The 13,926-nt window shown below is 39.1% G+C and overlaps 1 protein-coding gene across 2 annotated transcripts in view; it reads left to right on the top strand.

Annotated features, from left to right (window-relative positions):
- LOC308057082 (uncharacterized protein) overlaps positions 1-13,552 on the top strand; it is a 36,692-nt gene extending 23,140 nt beyond the window's left edge. For both annotated transcript variants that reach the window (XM_080373266.1, XM_080373265.1), the window contains one exon: positions 960-13,552. In XM_080373266.1, the coding sequence (XP_080229392.1) occupies positions 960-1,092 (133 nt within the window). In that variant the 3' untranslated portion in view covers positions 1,093-13,552. The remainder of the gene's footprint in view (positions 1-959) is intronic.
- The last annotated feature ends 374 nt before the right edge of the window (positions 13,553-13,926 follow it).

Raw genomic sequence — 13,926 nt, 5'->3', positions numbered from 1 at the left:
AACACTGATGCCTTCAATGGCAAATTTTTGGTAAATACCTGCACCAATGTTTTCAGGCTTAACTATGGGCACAAGAGAATGGTAAAGCCAAGACAACGTAGACAAGAAAAGTTTAAAACACAATCTGAAAACAAACTCTGAAGCCAAACTACCACAAGCATTCATGTGAAACAGCTACTGCTGACTTTTTCTCAGATTAAATCATTGGCTGCTCTTCTTTTTAACACACCAAATGTAATATAAAAACCCATATATTCCATGATGCATTTGGCATTACCATATGATACCTAAACCTATAGTATTACTGGGTCAGGTGTTTCATAACACCATTTCTTGTGGAAAGTGACTCGGCCAACAATAACTTGAAGTGGTCCCTAGTGATTTTCTCTTTTGCCTGCACTATACTTATGTCTTGAAGCTATGTGGCTCCTCTTGCATGTGACATCAATTCCTTTCATTAAACACATACAAGGCCTGCAGAAATTTTGGTTACAAAATGGTTACTTTTTTTTTCTTATTCATCGGAGTAAACCCAAATGGACATATTTAACGTTCTGCTTGCTCTTCTCCACAGCATTTTACAGGGAGCTTGGGGGGTCAGGGGGTGTAACTGTATTTTTCAATTTATACATTGAATGACCTTACCACATAGACAGTATTTCTGTGTGGCTTTGAGAATACCCCAGAGGAAAAACCAGAGCTCTTCGCACTGACAGTATTTCAGCAGTTGTTTGACTCATTAGGAATCCGGCAATGTCAACCACTGATAGCATCAGCACTATCCCTTTCTTCCCTGCATTCCCAATCTAGTAAGCTAGAGAGATGTGTAGATGGTAAATAAATATGGGACAAATGCTACGGTGATGAAAGAGAGGAAAGCTTCAACCCTGCTGAAAAGCCCTGGATACATTTGAAGGATTTGGCTCAGTACTTGCTAAGCACTTGTTCTCTCTTTGCAGACTTCGTCATGAATGGACTTTGCGGCTGGAAGGACAAACAAGGCAGGTCCAGGCTCACAGGAAAACACAGAAAGAACAGATGATGATGATGGCTGTTGAGGCTGTTCCCTTGCCAGATAAAACTGTTGCTTAAAATTACTGTGAAAAAACAGAAAGCATTGAGCATGACTCTGACCTTCTGCACGCACCTATAAACCAGCAGGTACACTGCTGAACAAGCAAAAGGACAGAATCTGGCCCTTTTGCAGACTACTTACTGGAGTTACTAATAAAGTCCTACTGAAATTCAGTGCAAAAATAAGGCCACAGAACACAATCTTGAAAAAAAATGTAAAGGGACAGATAAGAAGCAGACACCTTTATTCTTCATGATATATTATTACTGCGATGCAGCAGGACTTTCTTATGTAACTCTGCATTTCCAAGTGACAACAACATATTTCTAGGGAAGAGGATCACTTGTTTAATAGGAATAATACATTTAGACAGCTGCATGCAAAATTGCACATTTCCATTTAGAGAGCTTATAGAGTCTGGCTTAATGCAGATATAAGCTGTTCTGCCTGTCTTGATGAGCCACAGCAAAGGGAGTTAAGGATTAGTCTGATCAGTTGGGCAGAAGGAGAAATATATTCTTTAATGGAATCAGGCAATAACAATGAACTTTTCTGATCAACATGTAAGAAAACTTGCAGATCTTAATCATTAAATGAACAGAGGAAAGGATTTTGACTTTCATGGGGTAGGTAAGAAGACTACTGAAGTTATTATGAACCAGTCTGAGAAATGTCAGAGCAAGTGAGTATGAAAGAGTTTGAAATAGGAGGCAGCAAATCACTTCATCTCAACAGCACAGGAATGCTTTGCAAGGTATCACTTGCCATACCTGGTGTGCACTAATCCAAACGCTTGCTGCATTTCATCTTCTTCTAGGTCAGGTGAAAAAGAGTGAGGAATAACTAAACACGGGGTAATAACAGTGTGTTCCATTTACCTATATGTCTGTGTATCTAAATATCATATATTTTGGATGAAAACATTTACTTTTTATGTCTTAAATTAATTTCTTTGATATGCAAGAGTCATAAGTCTAAACAACTGTTTTTCTCTAACAATATTGAGACATATGGAATTTTACCTTGCATCTTTCTATACACTGAAAAAGGAGATAGGAATAAATTTAATACATTTCACAACAAAACAAAAATTAAACCATTTACAGACCTCACAGAAATGCTTTTTTTATCTTTTTAAGACATTTCATTAAAACACACTGTTTTACAGAATGTTCCTACTTTTACACAGTGGCAGTCTCCTATAGAAAAAATCATAGGCCAAAAAAAAAGTTGATAATTCAGGAAAGATTAAAACAATTAAAAACTTATAAAATGTTATTTGGTTATTGAACACTGAATGGAATGTAGAATCAGTCTCTTTTCATATAATCCAAGCCAAAAAGAAATTGTTTCTTCGTGTTTTTTTTTTCTATTAGAAAAGCAATGCGGAAAAATAATAAAGTTGTAGCTGCTTTTGCCTTTACAGACTGGTCTCTTTCTTCTGTGTTCATTTATTTCCCACTATTCTCTAAAAAGTTCTTTTGCTGCCACCCAAGCTATCTCTGGTGAAGAAGATCAAGCAGGACTTGAACCTGCTTCCACTTACATAAAAAACATATTTCACTGTTCTGTAGCAGTAGCTAAAGGGCATAGACAGGGCCTATTGAAATGGAGAAACGCCAGGTTCCCCACTTCTGAAAACATGATCTACTAGATTTGCTAATTTAACCACTGTTTTATGGTGGTGTAATGCCACACACATCAGTGAAGGTTACCCCTACTGTATGCCAGTGTGACAAGAAAAAGCTGTCCCAATAAGCATTTCTTGTTCTCTTACATTTAATGTCAATGTTTTAAATTACTAGGAACATTTTTATGACAGTATATCTGACTGTTTATGAAGCTATGTAAGACACAGGAAAAAGACCACGTAAGTAGATGCAATTCACATGCAGCAATTTACAGCACTTCCCAGAGAGTACACAAAAACCACCTTAGGTCTCCAAGCTTTTTCAGGAGCTCTAAGGAGGCCCAGGGATGTGTGAAATCACTTCTGCTATAAGCAGGCAGCATCATATTGACTACACGCCAGAGAAGTACTGTGAGCATTGTTTATCTCTGCAAGTACATGGAATCCATTTCAGTCACAAATGGGTTTCTGATACACCCACTGCGGTGCAGAGCATGTATATCACAAGTCTTCTGACTAAGATACTCTCACTCTTAGTGAAAACCAGCTCTCTGTGAGTTGCTCAAGTGCATATGCATTAGTCATGCTTAGCTATTCTAACACATATTTTACAGGACACCAGTATCCTGGCACCTCCATTATATTGAACACCAGATGCTTTCTGTTCCCCAGCGTGCATTTTCATCCATTTTTCACTGCTACTGCACATAAAACCAGACTCAGAAAGGAATCAAGTACTAGGAATAATAAGGTCCAGAAGCCAGATATGCTGCTTGTCTATTGCAAAGCTGAAGACAGACAGTAAGGTGACAGATAGCATTTTGTCCTTTTGGTTTTGTTATAGGACTGGTGAAATTTTAGCCTGAATTTCGGCATTTCAGACATGCCTGAAAATGTCAAACCTTACTTTCATCAAAAAAAGCAAACAAACAAGCCAGTACAAGCTGAACTGTTACATTAAAATACATCTGTATCACTAATACAGGGGTCCTCAAACTACGGCCCACGGGCCAGATACAGCCCCCCAGGGTCTCAATCCAGCCCCCGGTATTTACAGACCCCCCCGCCCCCCCCCCGCCGGGGGTTGGGGGGGAAACCAAGCAGCCGCAGATGGCTGCCTGCCACTGCATCCGCGCGCCGGCCCCCTGGTTAAAAAGTTTGAGGACCCCTGCACTAATATATACAGCTCCCATTGATAAAACAGGATATCCAGTGAGCATAAGCTGTTGGGAGAGCAGATGTCTCCAACTCCATACAGCATTTTTATTTTGTCCCTTAGTTTCTCCCCCTTTCCAATGGGGAAAAAAACCCAAAAAATAAATTCAAGTGAAAATATAGATTACAGTAGCTATATTAAGAAAATTGGACTAGCTATTTGAGAAGAAAAACTTATTACCTAAATATTTTTTTCCTTGGAGTTTATTAATTTGCCTAATAGAAAAAGAACTGGAATAAAATATCAGTTAGCCTGCATAACTAGTACCACTCTGAGCCTGCACTAGCAAGCTATTACCATGTCTTTCTTACTTCAGCATATAAACCAGTCCAGCACTCTCCTAAGCCAGTAAAGAACAACTAAATTTGTACAAGATAGGTCAGAGACTAATGTTTTTGGTCATAGGACTTTAAGCATGTGATATATGACACAATAGGCACGGATCACGTCTATGAGGTAATGTGCTTAAGCTGGCATTTCCAAAGGTATGTGCATGGCAGATAATGTGAGCAAATACTACACTCATTCACATGGCTACTCTTAGGTGCTGTCTGATCTGGGAACCAATGACTAATGCTTGAGAAACAGCAAGGATTGCTTTCTTAAACCGTCTCTGAGCTGTGGCCAGCTGTTGAAGTCCAGCTTACTCAAATCAAGACAGTCAAAAGGGTGAATATAAATCACATAGAGCTGCAGCCTGATTTCATTCAGACATCACCCAGAAGCACTCACACAATCAGTTACAGGTAGGACATGTTTAAATAAGCAGCAACTCAAACCTGTCAGCTGGTACATTTGAATTAGTACTTAAATTCAGAGCAGGAGAGCCCTTTTTAAGTGAAACTCTTGACTGTCTGCACTTAGCACACACTGGTTTGGATCACAGAGCAAGTCTGAGGCATGCAAACGGGAATTCTTTCAAAGAAAATTAAACCAGACCAGAAGCCATGCTCCAAGTGCACACAAAAGGACCCTAGCCTGTAAGGCTCTGGGATAAGCAGTAGTTCTTCAGAGAGTTTCTAGACACCTACTTACTGGGGATACTTGGTCCAACTCACCAAATTAGTCCGAGTGATGTAAATCCTTAAACCATTCATAGACTAATGCAGGGACCTCAGCTACAGCCACTGTGACCTACAGAGCTGCTGGTAATGTGCTGAGTCACTTGCTAACGTAGATGAGTATAACCCAACCAAACAATAGAAATGGGATGAAAGCAAATTAATATGCTTCATGTAGATCTGAAGACCTTAGCAGATACAATGACTGAACTCGGGAATAACAATTTCATTATACAGCCATGCAGATGTGCTAACATGCATAACGATGCACACACAGCTTGATCAACTGACCTATTGAAGCTGCTATGTGTTGGAACAGGGTCTGCCCATGCTACAATAAAACAACACAGATCTCGCTTCTGGAACCATAAAAGAGATATGCGTGGTGTTCTACAGTTAAATGATAGGAATATGAGTATAATTACCAATTTTCTAGCCCAAATATTCCTCCTAATTACAAACTGGCTGTGTCCGGAGGGATGCTGTTCTCTACCTTGCCTATTAAACAGCACCTGAGTGGGGTTTCACCACCACAGTGTGAGTAAGGAATAGTAAATTACATAAAAGATACTTGTGGATTGAAAATGGCATCTGTAGGTAAGTGAGGATGAAACAAAGAATTGCTCTAGAAAATCTTATACTTCCTGAGGATGCTTCCCTTCATGAATTAAGCATTACTATACAATTTATTTCTTACAGAGAACAGGATTATCCATGGTATTACTCATTTGAGACAAAATGTCATGCAAAAATTCAGTAATCAGGACTGACAATACAAAAACCTACTTATTTCTCCTATTTCCCATATATTTCAGCTGTGTGTTTTTGTCTGTGTGTTATTTAGTGGCCAGAGTTTTAAACATATTTCAAGCTAAGGTGGACACATAGCAGGGAAAATTCCAGCCCCGAAAATGGCAGTCTGGCAAATAGGCTGAAAAAGGGTTATATTACCAGGGAAGCCAAACTTAACAATAGGTTGCTATGTGCTACCTTCATAATTAAGTGTACTTGTCTCAAATGTCATTCCTTAAATGAAATAATAATTCCCTACTAGTGGCTATTGAAATGTGAGAGGCTATTGGCCTAATCTTTACCTGGTACTCAGTGCTAGTTGTCAGCCTCAGTGATACCAATCCATACCTCACAATTGTATAGCTTCAGAGGTTCACAGTCAGGGTCACTATTTTTTCCACAGCAAACAGCAGCAGCAGCAGCATAATTTCAAACAACTGCGGTAATAAAAATAATCATCCAACAAAAGTCAAAGGGGGAAAATAGATGCATAGCAAATCCGAAAGTTAATATTTAGTTTAGCTATTTTGGCCAGTTCTTTAAAGATTAGCTCTTTTGTGTTTGGTTTCCACTATGACTGTACTGCATATCCCACATGAACATTGGTGCAGTTTGATCAAAACCATAACTTGCCAGTACATTTTGACTGTTCAACCATAAGGAACAGTTCAAAATGTAGTCTTAATATTGAAAAGTTCTTGATTCTGTTAGATTTAGTATTTAACACAGAGTAATTATATCTGCAAAATACTGATACAAAAAGCTCAGTCTGTGTTGTCTGTTTGCAAATAATCAGCAGAAAATTATATTTTCAGAGACATTTTGCTATAGTTAATGTTAGTTTCCTCTCTCTAATGTGATAGTCAAGTCAGCAATTGCATCACCACTGTTAGAGTCTGAAGTTGCAGTATAGGCTATGAGTCTGATGAGGAAAGGAAACCACAACATTAGTGGAGTGGGTGACAGTGTTACTTCAGACAAACCTTTTGAAAAAGTACCTGTGTTTGCCCTGATAGCTTCATTTTAGTTTTTCAGGGGGTGTGTGTGGGGGTGTGTGGTGTTGATTCCACTGCAGCTTCCCTTACAGAAATTTATTCTGTAAGATTTGTATCAGTGCTTTTATAGAATTCTAATACGTGAATAAACACACACAATTGTTCATTTTTACATGTAAAAAAGTTCCACATATCAATGTTATTTCATTAATTACTGGATATTGTTGCAGCAGAGTTCTTGTTAGAGCTTAGTTATTGTTAAGCACTAACTAATGAATTGATACTTTGCAGCTTTTGGACAGTACATGGGTCTACTGACTTTGTTTATACTGCCTCAATCAATAAATATGTATTTGTAATAACAATAATAACAGTCAATGAAAATAAGCCCTACAAGCAGTAAGAGTAGTCTAATCTAAAATATCAGAAACAAAAGTTACTATCCACTATCTCAAATGAACTCTTAATAACCTGGAACTAAATCCCTTCAGGCTCCATTTATGATATGTACACACTTCTGCTGCAGTGATGACAAATACTCCATTTTCCCAGAACTAATGACCCCTCTATAATATGTACTAGGGGGCTGACAATTGTGTGGAATGAGTCTGTCAACAAACTAACAGAGCGCAGCCATGTTTGAAAAGTTTTATGTCTAAACCACAGGCAAATTTCAGTACTTCCAAACCATAATAAGCCCCTTTGGAGCCATATCAAAATTCTGTAGCATGTGTTTGGTCAAGACAGTTTCTGTATATGCTTTGTTTATTTTCAGTTTGGTTACCTTTGGCCATTACAGATAATTAAGAGCAATACATGGAAGTAATTAATATGTAACACTTCACTGTGTTCTGACAAAATACTAGTCTCTCAGGGGATGTTTTATTGCTTTAATTGGTGGATGCACTAAAGAATATCCTCTTTATCTCAAATCCAAAACAGGGTCTTTTTATTTATTTTTTTTATTCCAAGGCACCACTGAAAAAGATCTTAAAGTAAGTACAGGTGTATTTTATAGCTTTACTGCAGGAATTTTGACAGCAATTAGTTAATACATAACTACAAAGATTAAGGATGCAGAAAATAAGTATACCTTCAACTACATTAGCTGCTGTATTTATAATTTAACCTGGACACTCCTATTACATACGCTGGAATCATCAGAGAAAGCCAGTCCTGAAGATAGCATCTCTCCCAGCAAGCTGGTTTCTAAGAGGGTAATACTGACTAGCCCAAATACTGCTAAATTTGAGCCATTGTCTTCAACAAAAGCCAGCAAATTTGAGCAGGTACACTGCCTAGTTCCACCAGTGCCACCTCCTTTTTCAGGTAACCTCTTACTTGGAATCTGGCACTCAGCTGTAAAGGCTCCTATCCAAGTGCAAATTCTCCTGGCTGCCAGTCCTCAATGTACCTTAGGAAAGTCTGGTATTTCTGTTGGCAATTAGGCAACAAGAATTCACAGCTAGGCTGCAGGATTTCCAAACAGAGGAGCTATATTTATGTTGTCAAGGGCAAAATTTGAACTGGGAGAAATACAGCCTTCTAGCATGAATTCTAGTCAATGTGACAAGCTTCCCGAGCTTTGATACGATCTGGCATGTAATTACTATGTATCCCAGATCTGCAAGCTGTATCTCCTAAGTGCAGAGCAATTCCTGACTTGCACACATGTATTTTCTAACTAGAAATAGTACTTGGAAGACTTGTCTTAGAAAATTAATTTTTAATCATTGAAAACAAATAGAAATAAAAGCTATCAATTATGCCTTCTGATGCTCCAAATTACATGGCAATTAAAAAGTAAACCAAGCTAAACACATATATGTGAATTTTACCCTTGTGAAACATATTTTTTCTAGCAGTATCATTTGATCAGTTATAACTGAAACAATGAAGGCCTTCCACATGGACAACTGGAATTACAGTTAAAAATAATTTTTTCTGTTCCAAAGAAAAGCACATGCAGACATACTATCCTAAAATGCTTCAGCAATTCCAATCTCAAGTTTAGGAAAATGTCAGTTTCTAATGCTCAGCCTCCAGTCTGGAGGCGACACAGACACAGTGCTCTGCCCCTGATTTCTTAATCTTTGGTGTTCCGCACAATTTCACCTGGCTGTATGCCAGCCATAGAAGGAATACATCAGAGAGGAAAACCATGCTAGGGAATGTCAAACACTATTCCAGCACATCCCCCCAGCAGCCTCAGGCACACAGGTTCTAGGAAGCTCTAAACACACAAAACAAGCAGGTTCCAGAGCAAAATATTTTTGCTTTTTTGTTTTGATTTTCTTGCTGGTTGGGTTTGGGGTTGGGGTTGGGTTGGGTTGGTTTTTTTGGTGGTTTGTGGGGTTTTGGGTTGGTTGGTTTGGGGATTTTTTTTGGGGGGGGGAGGGGTCAGAGGTCTGTCAGAGGAGCAACGTCAAAGATGGAACATTCAAATCCCCAGGCCAGCATTGTCAAGCTGAGCTTCTCCCTCAGTCTGGAACCAAATTTTGCCTTTTCCTACAGGAAGATTTACATCTCTGTTTCTGTGTCACTGAGGGGTGGCTCCATCACCTTCTCCAAGTGGCAGAGGAACACAAATCTGTGCAAGAAGGCCATATGAGAAGGTTGCCTAGCTGGGGCAGCTGCATCCACAGCTGGCATCCTGCTAGCAGGCCTAAGAGCCAATCTTTTTTCACCCTGCTCTTCCGCAGCCTCCAGCTACCTAAACCTGCCTTTCAATTATCAGGAGTAGCAGCAACAGCTCACTAGGTCTATGAGTAGCAATATGTGAATGGGGTCTGAGGACAGACCTGCCCCTGGCTTTCTTCTCCCTGTCACCCTGAAATGGCATGTGATAGAAGCTGTTTGAGAACCACTGGCTGCATTCATGTCAGTCCCAAATGCAGCAGCAGGGCAGCCACAGGACAAATCCCAGCCAGTGTGCGTGAGGCAAAGATTCTCTTTGGTGTTGCCATACAGTGCTACAACAAGAGGAGGAATGTATAAGTTAGAGAGAAAGGGAAGATGAAAATGAAAGTCAAGGCAACAGTGCTAGGGCACAGTACTAAGCAGACTAACAGGTGCTTTGGAGCCAAACAGAAGATCCAGAAAAGAAAGCTTTTAAACTGTTGTTGTATATTTCTCTAGCTAAATAAGACTGTTCCAATGAAATTTTGACCATGTTCTTTGAAGTCTGCTTTCTCAGGTTTTTCCTATGTTAACATTTCTCAGAATTTATGGTAGAGTTTTCATTAAAGTCACATTAATTTTTAATTTATACAGCACAGAAAAAACTATCAGGCATTCAAACTTCATGGTCTAACCTTCCTGAAATTCATAATACTTTTTTCTATGATTCCATCATGCCCCATAAACAAATTGCTGTACAGGAATACTTGTATTAAAAAGAGGTTCACACTAGTTTCTGTCTCTTGAGCTTGCAAAGTTACACAAAAAGACTGAGCTGCTGTCAGAATTCAACTGCTACCAGGAAGGCCATATCCCCTGCTGCCCTGCCCATGTCTCCACACTGGCTCTTCCCCCCATGCAGGCAGGACTCTGCACATTGCCCATTAAATTCTCTGGTGTCACAGAAACCTAGCCAGTTTTCCTGGATGAGACTTCTGCTGGGTTAGGGAGACCTGGCTCGTCCAGGACAAGCTCCCTTGGGTGGGCACGATGAAATACAATGTAAGTGAAAGTGGGAGCAGAGCTGCAGTGGGGAAGAGGTATGTGGCTTATCTTCACATTCAGATGGCCTAACACCACACCTTACTGTGAGCATTAAATACGCTGTACCCAAACCTAGCAATTTCATTGTGCATGTAATAAATTAATGTGCAAAATATTATTTGGATTCAACAGTCTTCAATACCTAGGGCTATAACCAGCAGGTTCACCTATCCCTTTGCTGCCTTTAGCCTTGAGAATTGTTTGTGCAGGGTGTTCCCTGACACCGTGGAAGCTCCCCTGGGACATGGAATAAATGCAGAGTATAGCTTCCTGCTTCCAGCTTTACAGTGATAAGTGTGAACATACTGCCACGGTATGTTGCCTCCCTGTTTTTTCATTCAATGATTCATGTGAACTGAGGATGAGCAGTCACCTTTTAGCTAACCTTTTCTGGCTGTAGTACTGGTGAGGCTTTGAGGGTTGACTGGGAATCCCTTGCTTTCAGGGGATTCAAAACTCTGAGACTAGTTCTGACTACATCTAGCAGCAGAGGAAATCCAGCAAATTCATAATGAATCTCAATCAATTAAGCGTGCCTCCTTCATCAAATTAGCAGGACTGGTAAGGAGTCCTGACTTTTGAAAATACTCTCTTCATTGGCAGTTTATCAGAGTCCAGTGTTCATAACCTTCAAGTCACTCTACAAGATGTAAATTAGTCAGCTAGCAGAGCAAAGGTGCCACAGAAATGAGTAAAATAATTCACTGTCTATGGAGTTACTGAGAGTGCATGAAGGGAGAGACAAAGAGGAACAGTCATTCTCAGTAGCTTTATGTTTCCTCTAGATAAAATTCAAAAGATAGTTTGAGATCCAATTTACAAGGAATTGAGATCTCAATAAACTTTGCATCAAGGGAATAAGTAAAAGCAGAAAGTTATTCAGACAGAGCTAAAAGAGAAACTGGGAAGGAGGGTACTGACAACATTTAACATTTCTTTGTCTCCAAAGAAACGAAGCATCATTAAAAGATGCAGCTCAGCAATTCTCACAGGGGAGAAGAGTTTAACACAATACCATTCAGTTCCCAAAACTCAGGGGACTTTTGCCTTGTTAGTTAGGAATAGGCTAATAAGCTCAGGTAACTGAATTCATGCTTTAATTAGCATCTTTCCCCAGCTGACAGGTAATATACTGAAGAATACCCTGAGGAAAGATTTTGTTATATCATAATACAGAACTCCAAGAGCATATGTGGTATTGCTTTTTTGAGGAACTCCTAAAGAGATCCTAAAATTTCATGTCAAATCGTATTTATGAGAACTGCAGACTTAAAAAAATCTGTCAGAAAAACACAACCCTTCTTTCTATAGCACAGGCATTCACATAGCTTAGCTCTTCAATACAACCAAATGCAAGATATGCTTCCTGTTAAAAATTAAGTTTGTGTAGGCATATACTGTCATAAAAAATATAAATACATTTGAACAAAGTAAAATGCTGAACAATAATTAACAGAAATATTATTTGTATGGTCAATATATTAAACATAATGTATGAAATATCAATATTAAATACAGCATAGGCATATGAAAAAATACTTCTGCAATTATGTTTATAGATTTTCCCCACTTACAATTTCACAGATTTGTTCCTAGCCAAGCTAAAAGCTAAATTTAAGTAATTTTTGTTGATTTCAAAGCTAAAGGAGAGAGAGAAGAGTCAGAATTCCTGGATCTGACCTTTTTTTAAAAAAATGAAAAATAAATGGTAATTTCATTTTTTCACCTCTCCCAAACAGCTGCTGTTTTGTGGCTTGAAAACTGATCTATTGGTGCAACACAAGGCAGATGTTCCAATTTTTGGTGTTTTGTAGGACTTCCACCAAGATATTTTGGCAGATTTAGTACTGCAGTACCTAATTGTTGGTCCCTGTTTTTAGGCTGCCAGGTTCCCAGGCTCCCAGCCCACCTAAGCATGCAGGTACAATTTAGTGAACTAGCTTAAGCCAAGAGTGAAGGGTTTGCACTGAAATGCAAGTCCTTGACCTGGGACAACTGAAGTACAGACGCAATTTCCATTCTGTCATCCTGGCTAGGAAATGCAGCAACCTGCAGCTGGTAAGGAGAAATGGGCAGGTGGGGGTAGTAACATCCAAAACTCCTGCAGCTAAATCCTCCATAGATGATCTGTTGGAGTTCTAAACCCTCAGCTGAAACTGTCACAGCCAGCCAGCCTGTGTGAACCGTTTTGGTCAGCACCAAGGAAAAGTCAGGGTTAGTCTGCACAGTCTAATCGACAAGCCACTTGTCATATGTATTAAAACAAGTAAATTATCAAAGGAGCCAAATCTTAGCCCTTGTAGGATGGCAATAATTATGAACAAATGATGCAAAGGAGGAGCTAAAACACTGAACCTTTCACAGGAAGGCACAATAAGAAATTCACGCCTCTGCCTGACAAGTATGACTATATTGCTTTGATATTTGAAACCAGGCAATGAGCAAGAATGTAACATGATAAATAGCTGGACTTTTCAAACCTTTATGAGGCTGAGAGATGCTTGTTTGTACATGGAAGTATCTGCTTTATACTGCCTTTTAACATGCCTGTTTTCTCTCCAGATGAATCAAGGACAAGTAAACTGGAACAGAGGGAAGAGCGCCGCAGCTTTTGAAATCCAATCCCTCTTACCTTACACTGCCAGTTTGGGGATGGAGGAAATTATGTGGTTCAATTTACAATTAGGATGCCTCCATAATGATGCCTTTCCTCCGTAGCTCTCATGTAGGACATAAACCTTTTCCAGAAACCTAAAAATAAAGTATATTGCACAGTCCAGCTGTAGTGTTGTTTAACTTAGTGTGACAGATTGATCAACACAAATATAGACAACAAAAACACAGTAAGGTGCTCTGACCAAACATGATTTGAAGGGCAGGGCAAAGAAGCAACCTGAGCAGCTGTCAAGAGAGTAGACTTTCTACAATGCAGTTAATGTTCCAATAAGTTCCTTATTATGTTCATATAAACAGCTCTTCACAATGAGGCAGTGCATGTTGATGTATTGGTATTGCACACTGATACTCATTTATCCCGTAAAAAAAAAAAAAAAAAAAAAAACAACAACAAAAAAACATTTAATACAGGGTAAAGCTCTCTGTGTTCCAGGTAAACCTGCAGTGAAGGCAAATCCTGTGCCCTTTACTGAAAATATGAAATGAAATCTACACAATGACAAAACTTCCTAATTAATATTACCTCTGATTTTAGCTTGCCAGATTTCAGCATGTTTAGCTAAAAGCACTTTTACCCTTCAGGAATTTTGGTTGCCACCTCCATTAACCATGTCAAACTATCCCTTAGGAAGTGGAACTAGAAGTTTGTTACTACACTGCATGTTAACAAAAAAGACATTTTACCTTCAAATGTGCTTCTTTTAGGGACAAGGAAGGATGAACTGTTACCCAGAATGATAAGCTGAGCAACTAAAACA

Source organism: Falco punctatus (assembly GCF_963210335.1).
Source record: "Falco punctatus genome assembly, chromosome: Z".
Lineage (NCBI taxonomy): Eukaryota > Metazoa > Chordata > Aves > Falconiformes > Falconidae > Falco > Falco punctatus.
The sequence above is the reverse complement of the archived record's forward strand: the minus strand, read 5'-3'. Positions and strand labels throughout refer to the sequence as shown.